Genomic DNA, 18,730 nt, shown 5'->3' on the forward strand with positions numbered 1-18,730 from the left:
TCGCCCTAACCAAAGCTCACGGGGCACAGGGTACTACGTGGTGTCAGGTAGACTGACGTCGAGGTCAAAAACACACACCACATTTTCACACGCTAAAGTGTGCTATCTTTTTTTCAGCCAAATCATGGCAATTGGCAGGTCTACACCACAACTAGGTACACTATTTTGAAGTGGGGATTGTAAATTATCCCGAGCCCGGCTATAGTTTGAAGCAGTTGTAAAACTGCTACCTGTACGCAAAATATGTTCTCGACTGGAGTGTGTATCCAAAAATTGACACCAGCCAAGCGATGGGGATATCGTTGTGCAATTCCGTTACACATTCCCATAAATCAAGCCTTATCTCAGTAGTCATATTATTTCACCGCGTGTCATCGTTTGGCCGTGCCTCTATCGCCGGGCCATAAACAACCAAAATATTTGAACGGATCCAAGGCTAAAGCATAAAGCAGGGCCTGTCATGGGGGCTGAGCAGGTACAATTTCCTCACTCCAGAACCGGTGTGCTACTGAACCCCCACATAATTTTCGGGCCGGCATAATTCAATTACGCCACTGTTAACCAAATAATCTGGGGGAGTATATTTTTCTCATCCACCCCTGCACATCATTTTCCAATCCTTAAGTTGCAAAATGTGCTCTCTAAACAATCTGGCCAAGGTCAGCCTGTCTCTAATGTGACGAGGAATGACAAGTTGGCGCGGAAATTAGGGTTCTTTCCCAACAGTATGGGAGAGGAGGACGCTACAGTTTAATTTACTTCACTCAGGTTCAGACTGAGAGGGTTTGGGGGTGGGATGTTATACAGTGGTCGTAGTTAGACTGTAACTTTGTCGTAAAGCACTAACATACAAGCGCGATTGTGTTTTCCAGACCAAGGCAAGAGTGGGGTAAAGTTTCTATGCACATGTAATGGCAAGACCGGATAGAATTTGGTGCCTGCGGTGGTGAATTCATTCACCGAAGGAGGGAAGCCGACTTTATGTAAAGGGGGTCTGACCCCGACCCTAGTGAGAGGAAATAGTTACGATTTCCTATCGGGGGTGGAATTGTTGCGGTTTTCCCGCCTTTATCCCCAGAATTGTGCAACAAAAGAGGGTCAGGCACACATAGGCCTGCTATGGGGACCTGTGCAATGTTGGAGAATTCCACCGCTGGCGGAGGTATGTTTTACTCACACAACACATGTGCCCTACACTGGCATATCCTGACGGACTGGTCACAGGCCTTTTTACCTCTCCGTAGAAATAATAATCGTTCATCCATTCTCCTTGCTCAGTGGAGAGGAGTGATCTGTCTGACAGGTCGCGAGGGAAGGCAAAGTTTGGACATTTAGGTCCGAACCACCACCGGTGGAACAGACACTACAGATATGGAAGTTCTGAGGAGAGCGTGTGAGAAGTGCTAAAAAGCTAACTGATGATCATACACGCTAAAAGGCATGAAAAGAATTGCGAAGCAGTGCTGAGGGCAAACGTGACTGAAATAATGAATAAGCCAGCTATAATTTCCCATGCCAGGCAGGTGCGCTATGTGCATCTAACTGAAGCTTAGTGTAGCTTAAATAACCACCCAGCCTTTCCAGAGAAGGCAAGCCAACCCTCCAAACTCCTTGACACGAGTAATTTTAGGAATAGCCCAAGCCCAAACAGCGCAGGGTCTGCCCTTCTGAGCCGACACACTTGCCCCTTCCCGGGCCCAAGCTTCACCAGCCGAGACCCCAAGCTATCGGGACCAACCCTGCAGTGTTAACCGGTGGGGTTGTCAGACTGAATACAGCCATGTACCAGCTTAACCTCGGCAGAGACCCTGGTCTTTTTGTGGATTGCATTCTTTGCAGTCCAGGGGTTTGGAGAGTTGGCACCAAAAGTTTTGGGACGACTCTGGAAAAGCTCCAGCCTAGCTGACGACACCAGCTACCCGCGGGGCCTGGGACTTACCGAACAAGTTTGCACCACATGAAGGACACGGGGACGGAAAGGGTGTTCATTTTTCTACATATTTTAATGAAGCAAAGGCGGTGTCTTGGACACCTTGCTAAATTAAAGCCTTAGTAACATATATAACAGAAGCAACACAAGATCAAACACCATGATATCTCGCCCACAGTGAGCGCCTTTAAACATCGATACTTCAATTATATTACCCTTGTATATGTATATCATGATTGTATTTTTAAAATTATGATTCCAGGACAACATTCAGATTTCCACAAAGCTTTGAGCTTCTTTCCGTCCGTATTTCTTTTCCTTCAAAAAATTTCCTTTACAAGTTTTTACATACGCAAGATAGCATACACTTAGAGCAAGGTTATATCAAAATTATTAGTAGTAAATCACTTAAGGTTTGGTTTGGAACCATGTATATAAAACAGCAAGATACATAGACACATAATTCGGCATTTTGTCGAAATTGTTAAAATTCCCCTAGTCTGTTATAAGTTTACCAATTGACAAAGGCTTAGCTTTTCAAAGGTGAACATTTCATGTGGTATCAATAAACTCCGAAACAAAAGAAAAACAGAGAAAATAACACTTTTCTTTTTGATCCTTTTTACAAAAGGAGTAGAGTAGTACAGGACTAACGCTGTGCTCAGAGCAAGTCGTTCATCTACTACGGTGACTTCGTCGGTTTAGAGTCCTTGCGAATCCATCTGTAGTGGGTTCAGGAAGATGTCCGTTCGACGCTATGTGCGCAGGACTGTGTTTCAATAAGTCACTCACTGGATTGACATGTATGGCCAGTTAAAGGAGCTTCCAGACAAGAGCATATCTCGGATTAAGGTTTCGATGGGAGTCTTACCTACCAGGCGGACGAAAAACAACTGCTCTATGACGGAGGAGGACACGGTGCGGAGGGACGGCAGGCGCAGCAGCAGCTTGCCGAACCGCGTGGGTTGGTTGGGGTACTGGGACCGGACGTACTCCTCGAGCGCGCACTGTGACTTCTCCTGCAGGGAGTCGATGTGAGCCGCGTCCGACAGGCCGCACGCATCTGTGGTGGGGCACAGGAACGGAGAAACACCGAGTCAACAACTAGGTAAACCCGTAAACATCAACAAAAACTACACTGAGTCAAAAAATTCACCGAGATCGACCAGTGTTAGTACTAACGTCAGTGGCACTAAGACAAGAAGGGACCAAAGCTGGAGGTCAGTAGAAGACAGAAGTTGTACAGTTACCCTGAGCCCGTGTCATTTTTACAGTAAAACCCACAAAATAAAGCACCGCACGGGAGAGTCACCCGTCTTAAACTTAGTACCAAAAATTATTTTTAAACATTCTGAAGGTGCAAGTTTGATAACAAGTGACACACCTCCCTTCACTTGGCTTTGTGTGAAACGGAAAGTGCGGTGGGGAACCCTAGGCCCAACCAAGTTCTGTGGGAAGATTCCTTACTCAAAGTCCTTCAAACATCTCCTACAAGACAACCGCCAAAGTTTTGGTCTGACACCAGGAAAAATAAAGAACACTTAGGACGACAAGGCTAACTTTGTAGTAGACAGCTAACACCCCTTGGTGTAATGGTACCAGTACTTCAGGCTACACAAGTGGGCATCAGACTCTAAACCACACGGAAAGACACACCAAAAACACCGTCAACAACATCGGAAAGGGCCAGCAACATAAAATGGCTTACATTCTGTCATGTGCACACAAAAATAAATATCCGAAACATTCTGACAATATGCCAAGCAATATCAAAAGCTTGAAAAGCTATGCGTCTTTCGCCGCACGTCCAAAAACAATCAACAAACTTTAGTACCAACTTAATTTTTCTTGGTAAAGCGAAGATTTCCTACCAATGGTACCGTTCAAGTAGATCATTTCCTATAAGACGTAGCGTCAAAACGACTGCTAGTGCCACAAACTAGTCGGAGTCATCAAAAATATCTGGCATGGCTCAGACACTTTAACAGTGGACAGGGAAGTCATTAAGACACACAACTCGTCGATAAAAAGCATTGATAAAAACATCGGCGACATTTTCTCACCCAAAGAACCAAAACAATACGAGGTGGAGATCGGCCCGCATGATAATCACATCATATACAAGTACAGTTGACTGACTTTCCAAACATTTTTTGTGAGTTGGCAATGCGGCCGTGACCCCCTCTTCAGTGCAAGGGTGGCATCACACACACACACCTGGCCTCTACTACCACGTGCTGGCAAAAACACACTTTTCAACATGAGAAACGCTTCTCTCGTTTACTAGAGTTTCTGCCAAAAAAGGCTCGAGGCTTTTAAGCACAGTTGTAAAATATAGTAGCCAACAAATTTACTCAAATAAGGCTAATCTTTTGAGAGGACGCGTGGATGGCAGATACTACACAGAACAATAGCCCCCTGTCCTCGTCGCCATAAAAACATTTTCAAAAACACCAGTAAACGTCGATAGACAGATAAGACGCATGTCTTGTAGCGTCGAAAAACTCCAGAAGTAGCGAATAAAGAGTGCAAGCCAACAAAAGGATTAGGTAAGCACAGGCATGTATGGGTCACCACAACAATCAAAGGAGGATTTGTAACTATCGGGGTGACCGGTGGAATTGACCCCGAGCCTATGGCTTATCAACCCCGGATACTAACAAAGTTAACATCACTGTCGTCCCGCCAAAATATGAAGAGAGACTGACAGCAATAACCGACCAAACCGCCACGCGGTTAGCTCCAGCCCGGCTCCGGATTACTACCGTTTTCAGTCGTGATTTGGGGCAATCACAAACGTAACACTTTGCAGGGGAAATTGACTGGGAATGATCAATAAGTAGTTCTGGCATGCCGGAGAACACTATAAATTTGGTCAGGAAATTTACTGGAGTGTTTAACCAGTGCCTGGCCCTTACTAGATAGCGTGGTGGTGGGGCAGATCATTCTACTGGTGAAGATGAAACCCAGAGCACCGCCGTAGCTTGTAATAATGTCGGCATTGAATTGGTAAGCAGGCACGCCGTGTGTGTGTATACACATGCAATGCCGGCGTCGTCTGCACGCTACGTACTACCACTTACTACAGACAAGCCCCACAACCACCCCTCCTTACCTGACGTACACTAGAGCCTAGCGACGTGCCTGTCTAGTCTGCCTGATATTTCTGTCATATATTTCACCCCTACTGTCAAAAAGGTGGCTCGTCAGATGTTTTTCGGTCTCGCTTCACACCGTGCTGAATTCCCTGACGACCAACCCCTTTCATGAACACAAAACGGGTTCCACCCCCTAAGTTTCCTCGCCGTCTGACACACCACGTCAACATGGCGTTTACAACGGCGTAAAACCGGCTCCACACACGAGTAATTCCACAACACGAGCGGGGATGGCGCAAACTACCGTCCACAAAAAGATCTCCCCTGATTTCGCAACGCGTCTTTTCAACGCTGTGACCCGGGTATGTGTCCCAAGGCCAGTGTACAGACATACCAAACAACATTTGGAGGCTATTTCACACGACGTACTCACTCGTCTAGCTACCTACACCTCCCTGCCTCCCCCCGAGAAGAAGTATAGCTAGCGAGAGGTTAGAGGTATCCATGTTACAGAGTAAATACGAGAGGAAAGTGAAATGAAGGTGTCCTAGTTTTAAGGCTATCTGACCCGACAGACCGGGCGTAGAAAAGTTTGTTTTGGCGGCCATCATGGCTGCATGGCGTGGCGTGGGTCACCCACTCGACTTACCTGAGGTGAAGAGTACGATCGCCTTGAGACAGCTGTACTCTGCAGAATCCACGTGCAATGCTTTCAGTTTCTCTACTTGCTCCTGGAATATGCGTATGTGATCCATGAACGCCACGACTCGGTCGGCTGACATGGGGCTGGCATGCAGGCCAGCGGCGGCAAGCAATGGGGCGACGTGAAGGGGCATGGAGCACTGTGAGGCGTTCAGCACGAATAGCTCACTCCACACCAGGCGCAACAGCGCTACTTGGTCGGTGACTTGTAACTCAGGGAAGTAGGGAATATTCCTGGCCCATTCCACGGCACTGAAGAGCAGGCGAGCCGCGAGCTCGCAGATGTTGTCAATGCCCATAATGTTGTTGGGCTGCATACACTGTGTGCCATAGCGCGAGGTCGGGTAGGGTTCAGCCCGTAGCAGGAGAGAGATGTACCCGGACAAGTACGAGTGGCCGTTGATCGGGTCTACTCCGTTGGTCAGGGCGTACTGGCCGCCGGCTGGGTGCTGGGTCGGGGGGATCCGGCCCCGTTGAACCGCTGGACGGTGACGGAAGGGACACACAATGTTAATATAGGATAGTATCTGCCTGTCCCCTACACCTACACACTCGCAAAAGTAAGCATAGTAACCATCGGACTTCACAAAACAAATTCAAAAGTACAGAAAAGCCAAGAATTAGCAAAGAATGGAGGAATACAGACCCACACCTTCTCGTCTCATGCCCATCTTCAGACACTTCTTGAGCCGGCAGTACTGACACTGGTTCCGGTGGTGCTGGTCGATGGGGCAGGTGCGGTTGCCCCGGCAGGAGTAGGTCAGGTTCCGACGGACGCTTCTCTTGAAGAAACTCTTGCAACCCTCGCATGTGAACTGGCCATAGTGCTTACCGGAACTCTTGTCCCCGCACACGACGCACTCGATGTGCTGACTCTGGCTGCCCGAGGTCGGGGTGGACTGTTGTTGGCCCTGCTGAGAGGACGGCTGCGTCGGAGCCGTCGGCGTCTGTTGCGGCATCGACCCGCCGTTCGGCGTCTGCTGGTTCGGGGTCGGCGGCCCTGGCTGCTGCGGACCCGGGGTCGACTGCTGCGTCTGCCCTGGGGGCTGCGACGGCGGCGGCTGCTGCGGCCCTGGTCCCGGGACGGGTGCCGGCTGCTGCTGCTGCTTGTCCGGGCTCGAGAGGTCTTCACCCGGTTCTCGCCATGTACTGACTGCCATCGCCATATTACAGCGGCGGGGTACACTGAACTGCGACCCGCTACGGCCCGGCGGTCGCGGTGGCGGAGAGGCGAATGGAGAGAGAAGGCAGGGGTTAAAAGATTAGTCAGATCGCAACGTAATACGTGAAAGGGCGCCAAAAAATACCCGGAAAATTCTCAAAATTGCAGAACGCCCACCGTCGGCTACTTACGTGTAGGAGACCAAAATTTGGCGCTACAGCACCCCTCTCATGAAGAGAAGTCCAATGAGAAATGCGGAGAAAATAATTGAACGCTTTTGCGGACAGCGGAGTAATTTTTTGATGAGAGGATGTGCTTGTATGTCTGTATATACTGAACTTTGACACTCGTGTTGAAACTGTCGGGTTTCTATGACAATTACTACCATATATGGAGTGACATGTCAGGGGGGTTCAAGGAGACTATTAGTAACTGATAATTAAAGGCGACTGGTCATAGCCCGGGGGTAAAGGGGGCCTGTCACGCCGTGCAGCCCTCGCTGATCCCATTGGCTGGCAGTGCCGTTTATTATCTTGGACATATTGTCAATATATCCCTGCGCTGAATGTTTACATAGGAAATCCACTTTGTTCGGGTCATGTGGTTAAGGAGGCCAATCAAGGCGGTAAATATTGTTTATAACGACCGCGGACGGAGTGACTCCAAGGTGTGAAAAATGGGAGGCCCACCAGCAATAAGTTACACAAACAATAAATTATAAACGACTGTGTAATCGATAGCAGGGTCTGACCCCTTGTTGCTCCGGCCACTTCCTTGACCCATACAATTTTGCGGGGCTTGCCTTTGCCTTCCGACCGCAGCCACCGATCCCTGCGCCCGGTATCGGCACGCAAGTGTCGGCCCGAGCCGCGGCCTGGCGAACAGGCTGCTCCGTAACCCTCAGCCCAGGCCACTATTTTTATCCAGATGGGGTCCCTCTATTATGGCGAGTAAATAGTGAGCGATTCATCATTCTCGGCTTACTCGCCGGGCAGAATAGTTCCACACTCTGAAAGGGATCTGGCTGAAATTCTACCCTCCTACAGTCTGGGTCCAAGAGGCCGACCCGAGAGGGGTTTTGGGGAGGCGCGAGAGTGAAGTTTCCACCCGGCTCCGCCCCCTCCCTTTAGCTCCTCCCACCTTCTCAAGGGGGCGTGTGTGCGCCGGCCACGAGCCCGCCACAGCCGCAGTTCACCATAAAACCATAAACCACGTCGCACTCCGGCGCGAACGGAGCGGCCGCGTGCGTTTACGTCTGGCTTGAGCTTTGGCTCTCAGCGCCTACACTGTCGGAATCCGCCGAAAATAATTAAATCTCTGCCCCAGCGAAGCCTTTCCTGAAGCCTGGTTCGTATTTAAACTCTATCTCACGCACCGAACAATAGCCACCTCCAACCTGCGACGTGAGGGGACTGTCAAAATCCACCGGCATTGACATGCAAAATACTGCGTATATATAACTTTTTGTTTTAGGGCAAATGCCAGACACTTACAAGATTGATGGTGTAAAGAGTTCTTTAAACAAAGGTCGCACTGTACAATATTTTCAACAGGGGGCGGTGACATTATAACCTTTCGGTTTCAAATGATCAATTGAAGATTTGGCAGCTACTTGGGATGTTTCATCAGCCGCGCGCACCCCCTCCGAAAAAGTGAAAGCGCGCGGAGCCCCGTGGCCCTGTCAGCGTCCCTTTCCGTGAGAAAGGCCCACTGGGGACCCGGGGCTCACCGGCACCGCAAAAGTGAGCTCTTTTTGAGTCAGAAACCACACGAGTCAAGCGCCTGACCTTTGTCGAACACACAGCAATGTACAGTAAGGTGTTGCGGTGGGGATTCACTCTCCAAATCCTACAAATTAGCTCTCACCCCGACCAAGGCCAAACAGTTAAGTCTGTGCTCGCGACAGTCCTGTGGGAAAGCCCGTACACCTCCCACCACACACCGCCTCCGCACGGGAAACTTCTCCCCGTACTCCGTATTATCACAAGCTTCCCCTGCCGCAGCCTGGCTTGAGTCATACGTACATTCAGCGAAACAAAGCGTTGCTGTGGGAGTCCGAGCACAGATTATCCGCGTTCACAAAAAGCGCATTTGGCCAAGCAGACACCATTGTTCTGAAGGACCTGTACGTGTCAATTGGAAGCCTTACAGAGGCCGCGAAGGGGTCAGCATGGAACATGCTGAGTATTAAAGCAGAGCCAAGGTCAGATTTTTTATCCTCTTAGGAGGTGACATTCTCCATTATCGGTTGTTGAGGGCATTCGTGAGCAACTTGCCCCTACCACCCCGGCCTTTATAAACAAGTCTGAACCTTGTAGGCCGATAAATCCTTAGACAGTGCCCCTGCTTTGACTGCTCGCCCTGGGGGCTTCTCACCAACGACGGGTTTTTTTCAGAGCAGATTTAGTTCCAGTCTACTAGATATCGACGCCGATCGCCCTGCCCTGTCCCCCGGTTTACTCCACTGTCATTTAAACTACAGTAACGCCGCGTTATCGCTCGTGTTTGAACTTCCATTTTCCCGAGCCAAGTTGTTGGGACCACAACAGAGCGAGGCCAAGCCCTGAACTAGACCTCCCTGCTCTGCCGGTGACACTGCGGCTGCGTGTCGCAACCTCTCCGCAAAGGTTAGGTCAAAACAACGGGCAATAAAGTAAATTTGATCTTCCGCAAACACGCATCAAACCCGTGGATATTAATCAGGCGACCTCGCCGCCGCCTGCCCCGCATGTATCATAGCGGCGACGTAGCCACGGAAAAAAAACCCTCGGCCGTGCGAGGCGTACGCGCGGCGGGTGACATCTACATATCGCCGTAACCTTTGCGTGATGCCACAACCCGGCGACGTGACAGCGTCAGGCGGCGGCGGGTTTCATCCCGGCGACTCGGCCTGCCTTGGTTCCCACCTGTTTGTTTGACATGCAGTTAATCAATTATGTGTGTTTGCGGAATCGATCCGGTAACTAGATAACACAAAATGCTGGGTAAACTCCTCACCGAGAAATAAACTTTGAAGTTTTATGGACCATCGTTCAGTTGTTCGCCCACCTGACACCCAGCGCAAACGGTGGCCGCGCCGAAAACCGCACATATGACAGCGAATCAGCCGTGAAAACTTTCTCTTTCCTTCCGTGCAACAGCGCATCAATTTCAGCGGCTCCGCTAATTCCATTTTAATTGTTTCAATACCGACTTGATTATAATGATTAGGCCCCTGAGACGAAATTTCCTGCACTTTGTATTACTTACTAATGCTTGTCATCCCGCCACGGCTGCCTTTTTTGTTGACTTTAATCCAAATCATCCCCATGTTTCCAAAAAGGTGATGCCCTCGGCCACCTGTTTTAACAAATCTCGTGAACAGCATCTTTAAACCGTAGGAATGTACAATGGCGGGGTTATAAATTAAGGCATGTGTAATTGGCTGGGGTAGGCGGGGAGTCTTATCACTGACGCGTTTTAGCTCTGCAGGCATGTTGTTTGCCCGGGTTGGAGGCGCCGTGGACTTTGGTGTTTTAAGACGTACAGGGTCAACAAAATACAAAAATTTGGTCCAATTTATCACCACCGGATCCTTCATTATACCGTCATCATGCGCGGTATGGGCAAGGGATTATATGGAGGGGGGGGGGGTAATACATACATTACACAGCAACAGTAACTGAAAAGTTTAAGTTTGCAACAATATCCAAGAAAGTAGGTTATGAAGTATTGCGTGCGATTTGACCCCTTGATAGCTACGCAACTACCAAACTACAAAACCACACAAATAGAAATTTGAGAGTCCACCGGAACGCAGTTATCATTTGTTTGGCGGCATTGTAAATTTGTGCCAGATATCGATTATAACCCACAAAAGTGGTGGAAAACTGGTCAGATTAACAAATGACTTTCGAGTCCTCCATGCGAAAAATTGGGACGAAAATTATGGCGTTGGCCGCTGACTGGAACTGCAGTGTTTTATTTTTCCCCTATCTGGTTTTGGCGCGTGCCCTGCTAATGCAGGCCGACGGAGAGACCTGTTAATAGGCCACACTGCGGTTACATCCCTGCTTTATGCACTGGCCCCTACCCGATGTTAACAACGTTTACACGGCCTTCCAACCCGGCTTGTAAAAGTGTCCAAGCGTCCGCGGCTTGGCAAGGGGGCGCACTGGGTCAATTCCTCCGAATTCAATTTGTATTAGGGAAGTGCAAAGGCGATAATAGAGAGGGTCTATTTCCGGCGGCCCGAGCGTAGCCCACCGTTTATAGCGGGTTCCTGCTTGTCACATACCGGTACGGAACTATGCCCGCTGTAATAGCCAGGTCGCCTAGCACATAATGCGACTAATAGTTTAATTTGTCCACCATACCCCGCACTAATTCTATAGCCACCTACCTAATATTGCCTGGACAAGGAACGTCCCTACCACAAACTAGTAGTAAGGAAAATACTAGTATTCTGTTTTGAACAATGTCCGGAAAAAAATTAAAGTAGACTTATTCGTGCCTTGGAATGGTAGACGTCTTCACATTATTGACCCGTCCCACTTAACCTTCTCAGCTTGTAGGAAAAACTCTGTCCGGTTCTTGTCAGGTTGCAAACTATATTATGAACCAAAACCACTGAGGGGATATTGATCAGGGAAACATACTTGCAGCAGACGGTTTGTGTTGTGTAATATTTGAAGGGCACAGTTTGGTCGGGGGGTAAGGAAGATTAAAAAGTGGTTGACGTCTCCAGCTCTATCTGTGGTCCATTTCTCCGGTGTGCTGATTCCCTGGGCACACTTTCCTCGTAATGATGTCGGATTAAGAAGCTGATAAGAGCGAAAATGGGGGGAGGAAAAATTAGCGTGTGGTATCGAGCCATAATAGAGGCAATGCATCAGAGATAAGAGCATTGTAAAAATTGATGGCCCCAGTTCGGAGGGAATTGTCTCGGATTTTCCCAGCGCTAGCGAGAAGCAGAAGGCGGGAGGGGTCGTGTCAGCAGGGTTTGGAGTGGGGGGAATGCTGCCTGTGCTCAGAAAAGGGATACAATTTTTCGCATCAATATCACGCACTTGTACAAAAGGGGTGGTAACCTAGAAGTGGGAAGAAAAATACTACCCAGTGGATGACCGCTGGTACATTTAGGCACCTAATTGAGCGTCACGGTCGTATCGACATTGAGTGATATAATAACAGCGTTGATAATCCGCGTGGCAAAAACTGGGTTTTGTCCGTTAAAAAGTGTGAAATACCAACACTAAGGAGGTGGCAGCCTCGCCGTGCACCCTGTATTCACCGAGCCAACCTCGGGTCGGCTTTAAAGGGTTTGAATCATGTTCTTGGGTCCCGACTTAGCGATATTTTTTCCTTATCAGCCAGTACAGGGAAGATCGGAGGGAGGTATCCATGCGATATATGGGCTATCAAATCGAGCAAAACATATTTTTGAAGGCTTTTCTTGCTCAGGTTCATCTTCAATAATCTCCAAGCTGTCTTAAGTACACTGTGGATAAAACACTGGGGCGCCCTTATCCTCCATGGTGACGCACCTTTCACCCCCATAGGCCAGCCAAGTACAAAAGCGGTATTTGTCGTGATTCTTGGTTTAATCGTGCGGGACAACCTTATCAAAATGCAGTTGTCCACATGCATTCCTGGGTCCGGCCACTTGTTCGGCTTGATATATCGTCCCCCGGCGGAATAATTCATGATGATTTCCACCATTCAGGTTAGGCCAGCAGGAAAAAAAGTTGCCGCAAGGTTGGTCGGTTTTATGAACACTTGACTCGTTTGGAACATCTTATCTAAATCCAGTAGCGGCGGACTTGATGGACAGCGCGAATCATCCCACCTGTACTCTCCTCATAATAAACCTTAATACAGTCTGCGGAGATGGGACCCTAATAACGTCCTGGGAGGGGGATATAGGTGTGCATTGGTCATTATGGATGTTAACGAATCATCTCATGATCAGACACAAAAAAGGCGACGACCTGTAATAATTATTGACCGGCGTGTTAGTCCGGGCCCGACCCTTTATCTGTCTAACACAGTGTGCGGTATTTACCGCGGCCTCCAATTACCCCCTGACCTCAACCTGTAGACAGATTTGCAGCTTCCAAACAAGCCGATAACAAGGGAGCCACAATTTTCGGAAGCTCTGGTCGGAGTTGGCTGACTTTTTTTACTTTTTTTTACTTTATAGATATATACGCGTAGTGATCAACTTAGAAACGTGTGATACTAGTACTCGTAGGTAACTGTGGACAACTTCGTAAATTTTACCTACGTTTCTTAAGCTCGTATAAAAAAAAGATTGCTGATCGCTAAGTATGCAATTGGTATGGGTGAAAAAAAAAAACTTACTAGTACAATGTATATAGAAAAGTCCAATAATGCCAACATTGTGGGATATTATTATTAATCAGCAAGACATTATTTTCAGGCGAAAAAAAAAGCACCAATCCTTTTAGTAGGTGTTATCCTGATTCGGACGTACGTGTGCTGAGGCGTTGCGATCTGCCAGGCCAGGCCATCGACCAGACCAGCAAATAGCAATTAGGGGTCAATATCGAACTAATTGTGTGAATTCTCCGAGGAGGCATTTAGCGGGAAGCCATCGGCAGGTCCGCCGTGTAAGCCGCGATTACGAACACCGTGGCAAGTGCAGGGCGTTAAAACTGTGGACTAGCTCCACGCACAGGAAGAGGGGTCAGCCGCCCGTACAAACCGCGGAAATGCCCGGGCAGATAGGTCAACAAGGTTTGACGAGGCTGGACGAGCTTGTCCCCTGCGGGCTCTGGCACGTTACGTGCGTCACCCCGGTGATCCACGGGTTAGGGAGGTCACACCGCCCGAGGGGAGGGGCAGGGTCCGCACACACACACCAACAGTTTCCACATACACGTTTACTGGTAGCCTGGATGCCAGACCCAAAGCACACTGGACACAAAATATCTCAGTGTGCTAGGCTCACTGAGATATTTGTGTCCAGTGTGCTATGGGTCTGGAACCCAGGCTAGTTTACTGGTTGAGCAGTAGCCTGTGCGGCGTGTTAGCATGCTTACTGAGCCAATGTTTCTGAATAGTTTCATCCCCGGGACGTTTAGCAGCGTAACCCCTGTGCCGGAGTCAATACGCCCGCGGGAAGGGGCACAACCCGACCGGCCAGAGGTTAATATTCATGTTAACGACGGCGCAGGGGACGAATTTACAGGTTCAACGTCGGCTGACCGCAGGATGTCGGTACATTCTTGGTTGGTCAGCGTCGTTTCTGGTCGTGAATATTTCATCAGCGGAAGGCTAACCGCGGCGCACAGGAAAGCCGGTCGATAATCTACAGCATATCCTTTCCTTCCTACTCCAGTATCATTCAGCTTAATACACTCACTCCTCACAACCACGGCCATACATTTGGCTGACCGGGGCTGCGACTGTAACATGGGATACACAACATGGGACGGACGGCGTATTATCATATTGGAACCTACAGTGAAACACCGATTTGGGACCCCAAACTTCCGAAAACCAGTAACCCTTCCTTAAAAAAAACATAAAAAAATTAAAACATATCTTTTTATTTGTCAAAACTGAAGGTGGACTGGAGATAAGGTCTGTCGTTATTTGCTGCAAATATCCACTATGTTAACATCAAGTCTAGTAAATGAGAAATAAAAGCTGGCCATTCTCCCAGACGACCAACACAAAACCTCTGGTCAGGAGGCCGGCCGGTTTTGTAACACCCACCGAGAGGGCGATTGTTGTTGTTTTGTCGCGCGAATTTAGGTCAAGCTTGTTTTGGTATCACCTCTCCTTGACCCCCGACTTTCACTTTTTCAACACGGATGGAATGTGTTCACACAACCCCGTCAGTGCAACAAGTACCCGGGACAACAGGGCGTTTTTTACACCAGGAAATGCGGGGTTGAATTGGTGAAGCCGCTTCATCTGAGACTTGGTCGTACTGAAAAGCCAGACAGGCGATTCGATTCCGCATTTGCATGACCTCACCGAATGGTTCTCAATGGGACACAATGGACATTTGTGCATGCCGTCAATACAGACATGTCAGGCTAGCGGGAGACGTTCGTAAAATCTGTAGGAAACATTCACGTGGTTCCTCTCGCCACGCATCCCAAGTTCCAGTTCAAGTTTCAGAGGACGCACAGAGCGGTATTACTCAGGTAACGACTGTACGGGAAAGTGCGCGCTACTGAAGGCCGACGGAACAGACAGACTGCCTGGCTCGGGCACTTCTCATTACTTTCTGTCGCTTCATTTTATCATAATACAACGGAACACTGGTTTCAACCACACCCCCTAGTCACAGGCAGGTCTAGTCTGGGAATGAGGCTGTTTTGCATAGAGGAAGTTTCCAATCTTCTCATCATTACAGAACGGGGTCAATCATAAACCAGATATGCATACAAGGAAATACTTAATGAAATTGTGTTAGTACGAACTGCTGTTGCGGTCTGTATTAAAACGTTACGAAAAGTTTTAGTGAGATAAACATTGTATGGAGCAAACTTTTGAAAAGCGAGTTACACAGATTACGAAAACTTCCAGATCGTGTAACCACAGCGTCAGCAGCATATGAAAGGAAACAACATAAAACATTATTTTCAATTATGGCAGAAAATCGTCCCGGAAAGAAGGCCCCTCTTTATAAATATCTTCTTGAGGCTTGAGCGATCTCTCTGGGCGGTTCAGCTTCAGCGCCTTCAGTAAGTTCCGTCGTGTACAAATTGTCTTCTTCTTACACAAATGTCACGCCTAGGACAATTGGTAGGACCTAATGATGTACTGTGCACATGAAGCAAACCAGCAAGTACCGTCTGGAGAGCAGAGCAGTATGAATGGACAGAAACGCCAAGCTGGGCTCCCCTACAGTTCTCTTATCTTTTTATAGCATATAGGCAGATTAATGAGGCAAGCAGCAGTTCCCACGGATTTCTCCAACAGTGCATGGTCCTACCACTACAGCCAGTTTCTGAAGTTTTATTAATGACTCCACATGTTCCCACAGCGATCTTTTTTTTCACTAACGTCTTTGGAGGATAGCCTTTGCTTTAACGAGGTGAACAATTCTCCACAAAGAACCACGGTTGTGGTAAAGTCACTTCTTTTCAGAGAAGTTTTTATTGATGGCGGTTAACATTGGTCCCCGCTGATTTTTCCTTTCAGTCTTTTAGGAGAACATCTTGTGGCGTTGCTATCGCGCAAATGAGACGAAGTTAAATGGCCCGTAGTGTTTTTCTCTTCAATTGGGTAGAGACCCCAAAACCATTTTGTCCTTCAACGAGGACTTTTGATAAAAGTAGCAAAACTTCCTCACGTGCCATTTCCTCTAAACATTCTCTCACACCAGTCGACTATTGACGGAAGAAGTGAAAAATGTAGAAACACATTCTCGGATGTCACTGATTTGCATGAAAGTTCTGGGAAACTCCGTGGACTCAGCAGACCAGAACAAAAGGCCATGTATCCCCGCTGTCACACATGTGTATTGAGAAACAATAACTGAACACAATCCCCGCTAAACCACACAAGCAAGACCCCCGCTGACCAAATCGGTTTATTGCACCTCTCGGTTTAATCTGATCAAGAAGGGGGAGGAGTGGCAAACAAATCTGCTCCTCCCAGCTACTCATGTGTGCATTGGACTGATCACTGCCTATTTAGCAAGGACGGATGGGTAAATTCACCCCCTCCCAACCTTGTCCAGGGATTAGGGTGTAGAAAATCTACTGTTTACCCCTGGGGTGCAAACGCACATGCATCCATACTGTTTTTGTCCTGACAGAACAGTGCAGGTGAAAAACCAAGCTACCAGTTTCCTGTTTCTTCTTCTCGAGTTTTTCAGTTTCCTATACTGCCAGGGTGCGATTGCTTGTACGACCACCCTCGAGTAGCAAGAAAGTTCTAAAGCAAACAAGACTGCTATGTCAAGTGTTTCTTAATCGGTTTATTGTACCTTTTATTATTCCAGTGTATGGAGAGGGAGAGGTCCATAAAGTACTTCCCGTCTTGTGCAGTTCACACCCGAGGCTACACAAAAGCGTGTCCAAAACAAACAAGGAAGGACGACTGCCAAGGCTCCCCGCTGGTCTGATCGGTTTATTGCACCTGTAATGTTTAATCAGGGATGAGTAGGGGAGGGGAGAATACTTAACCCGCCCCTCCCCTTCTATTTACAGGGATAAAAAAAATCCCCCACAGCACGGGAATAGTTCGTACATTCCTACAGCCAGTTATGTGACGGCAATACAAGCATTGTTAAAGTTTTTACACATTGTTGAACTTAGTACGTAGACTTTTTTTACAGATTCACATTAGTTGGTGCACATTGCATGTGTAGGTTAAAACGTTGAGAAGGGTTGAGAGTGGAGGAAACCAAACAGTACCTCCCTCCACTCCCCGGGGCGGGGGTCACCGACCTGTGTCCAGTTACAAGACCAGGTCAGACGATGGTATGCAGGGGTTAGCGAGACCACACCACACGCTTCCGGGCGGGTAAAACAGACGGTGTAAGAAACCATGCAGCTGTGTGGTGTACGTGTTTTTCTACACAATCATGCAACTTGGCAACTTGAAACTATGTTGTTAGGAAATAGAAATATTTCTGATTCCACATCCCTTACTTTGACGGCAACACTTCCGAGTCTCCCGGTATTGCTACCCCTTTATCAAGTGGTATCACCCAGGGAGCAAAGATCGAGCCCCAGACATATCCATCATGTCAAGCATGACTTTGTCAGCGGGATAACTTTGCCCAGACAAGAAACATGATCGGGGATCAACCTTTTTACTTCCCAACACATCCTGAACATGGAGTCGGGAGATTCCACCGTCAGGGATGTAGTGAGGAAACGCACACCACGAGAGATGTAGTGATTGTAGTTGGTAAGGCAACATTTTAATCCAGTTTGAGAGAAAACAAGACACTGGTGAACCAACCCCGACCATCACTTCTGATACATGGTTTGTCCCCGAGGTTGCATCCTCTTGCTCCAGGCACCCTGCATGAAAAGGGGTCCCAAAAGGACCGAGACTCGGTTAATTACAAACATCTTCCTTATGGAGAGGGAGCAGGGCTGCTGTTCTTGCCCCGGGACAAAAGGCAGTCACCCCTTAATTAAGAAAAATCCCAAAGATGTGCCCTTTTTGCCAAGATAAGAGTCGGGAGTTGAAAACTCTGATTTATTGAGAACTAAAAGTCAATGTCGGGTGTAATACTCTGTCACACCAGTACTTGTCACCCTTACATCCAAACATACACACTGGGAATTAAGCACGTACTAACTAAGCCCTTTCGTGTCATAAACGACTATTATGTTCCGTTAATCTTATATCTTTAATTCCAATACATGAAGTAGCTTAGAGAATTACCGTGTGGGATACCCCCTATCTATGTTCATAATTTTTTATGACAACTTTGGGTTCAAGAACACAGCAGTAGAGCAGTAAAGAAAATGACTGCCACCAGCTTTTCTTCTCTTGGTACTAGTTAGTAATCAATCTAACCTGAAGTGCTTAAAGTTTCACTGAGAAGTGTTGAGAATTAGGGCTAATGTAATATGGTGCTGCAGTAGACGTCAGAAGCACAAATTGTTTTAGCAGAACAGGAAAAGATCCTGTTCCACTCCTGTCCATCCTGTGCGGACCCATGGGATATCATTAAAGGAAAAGTGCTGAGGTCTCTAGCCCGGCCACAGGTCTGATTAAATCTGCCCCCAACCTCCACTCTACGCCCAAGGGAGTTGGTTTACGTACAAGGCACGACACAGGTAGAGGGCTTCAGCTATCAGTGCTTGATTGCTGGGGTTTTGTTTTGAGCGTTTTGTGGTCAAAATACATGTA

The 18,730-nt window shown here is 48.0% G+C and overlaps 1 protein-coding gene across 3 annotated transcripts; it reads right to left on the reverse strand.

Moving 5' to 3' along the window:
- Positions 1–1,984: 1,984 nt before the first annotated feature.
- On the reverse strand, positions 1,985–7,690 carry LOC109469847 (COUP transcription factor 2-like). Of its 3 annotated transcripts, none has more exons than XM_019768586.1 (4): positions 7,084–7,687; positions 6,377–6,930; positions 5,678–6,211; positions 1,985–2,993 (listed from the first exon to the last, which is right to left on the reverse strand). In XM_019768586.1, exons 2-4 carry the CDS (start codon positions 6,894–6,896, stop codon positions 2,719–2,721), a joined length of 1,329 nt encoding a protein of 442 aa, XP_019624145.1. In that variant the 5' UTR covers positions 6,897–6,930; positions 7,084–7,687; the 3' UTR covers positions 1,985–2,718. The 3 variants fall into 3 exon arrangements, with proteins under 3 accessions (XP_019624145.1, XP_019624148.1, XP_019624146.1); XM_019768587.1 differs by having other exon boundaries at positions 2,595–2,993; positions 6,383–6,930; positions 7,084–7,690; XM_019768589.1 differs by lacking the exon at positions 7,084–7,687 and having other exon boundaries at positions 2,218–2,993; positions 6,383–6,915.
- Between the last annotated feature and the right edge of the window lie 11,040 nt (positions 7,691–18,730).

The sequence above is a fragment of the Branchiostoma belcheri genome, unplaced genomic scaffold (genome assembly GCF_001625305.1).
Source record: "Branchiostoma belcheri isolate BF01 breed outbred unplaced genomic scaffold, Haploidv18h27 scaffold21, whole genome shotgun sequence".
NCBI lineage: Eukaryota > Metazoa > Chordata > Leptocardii > Amphioxiformes > Branchiostomatidae > Branchiostoma > Branchiostoma belcheri.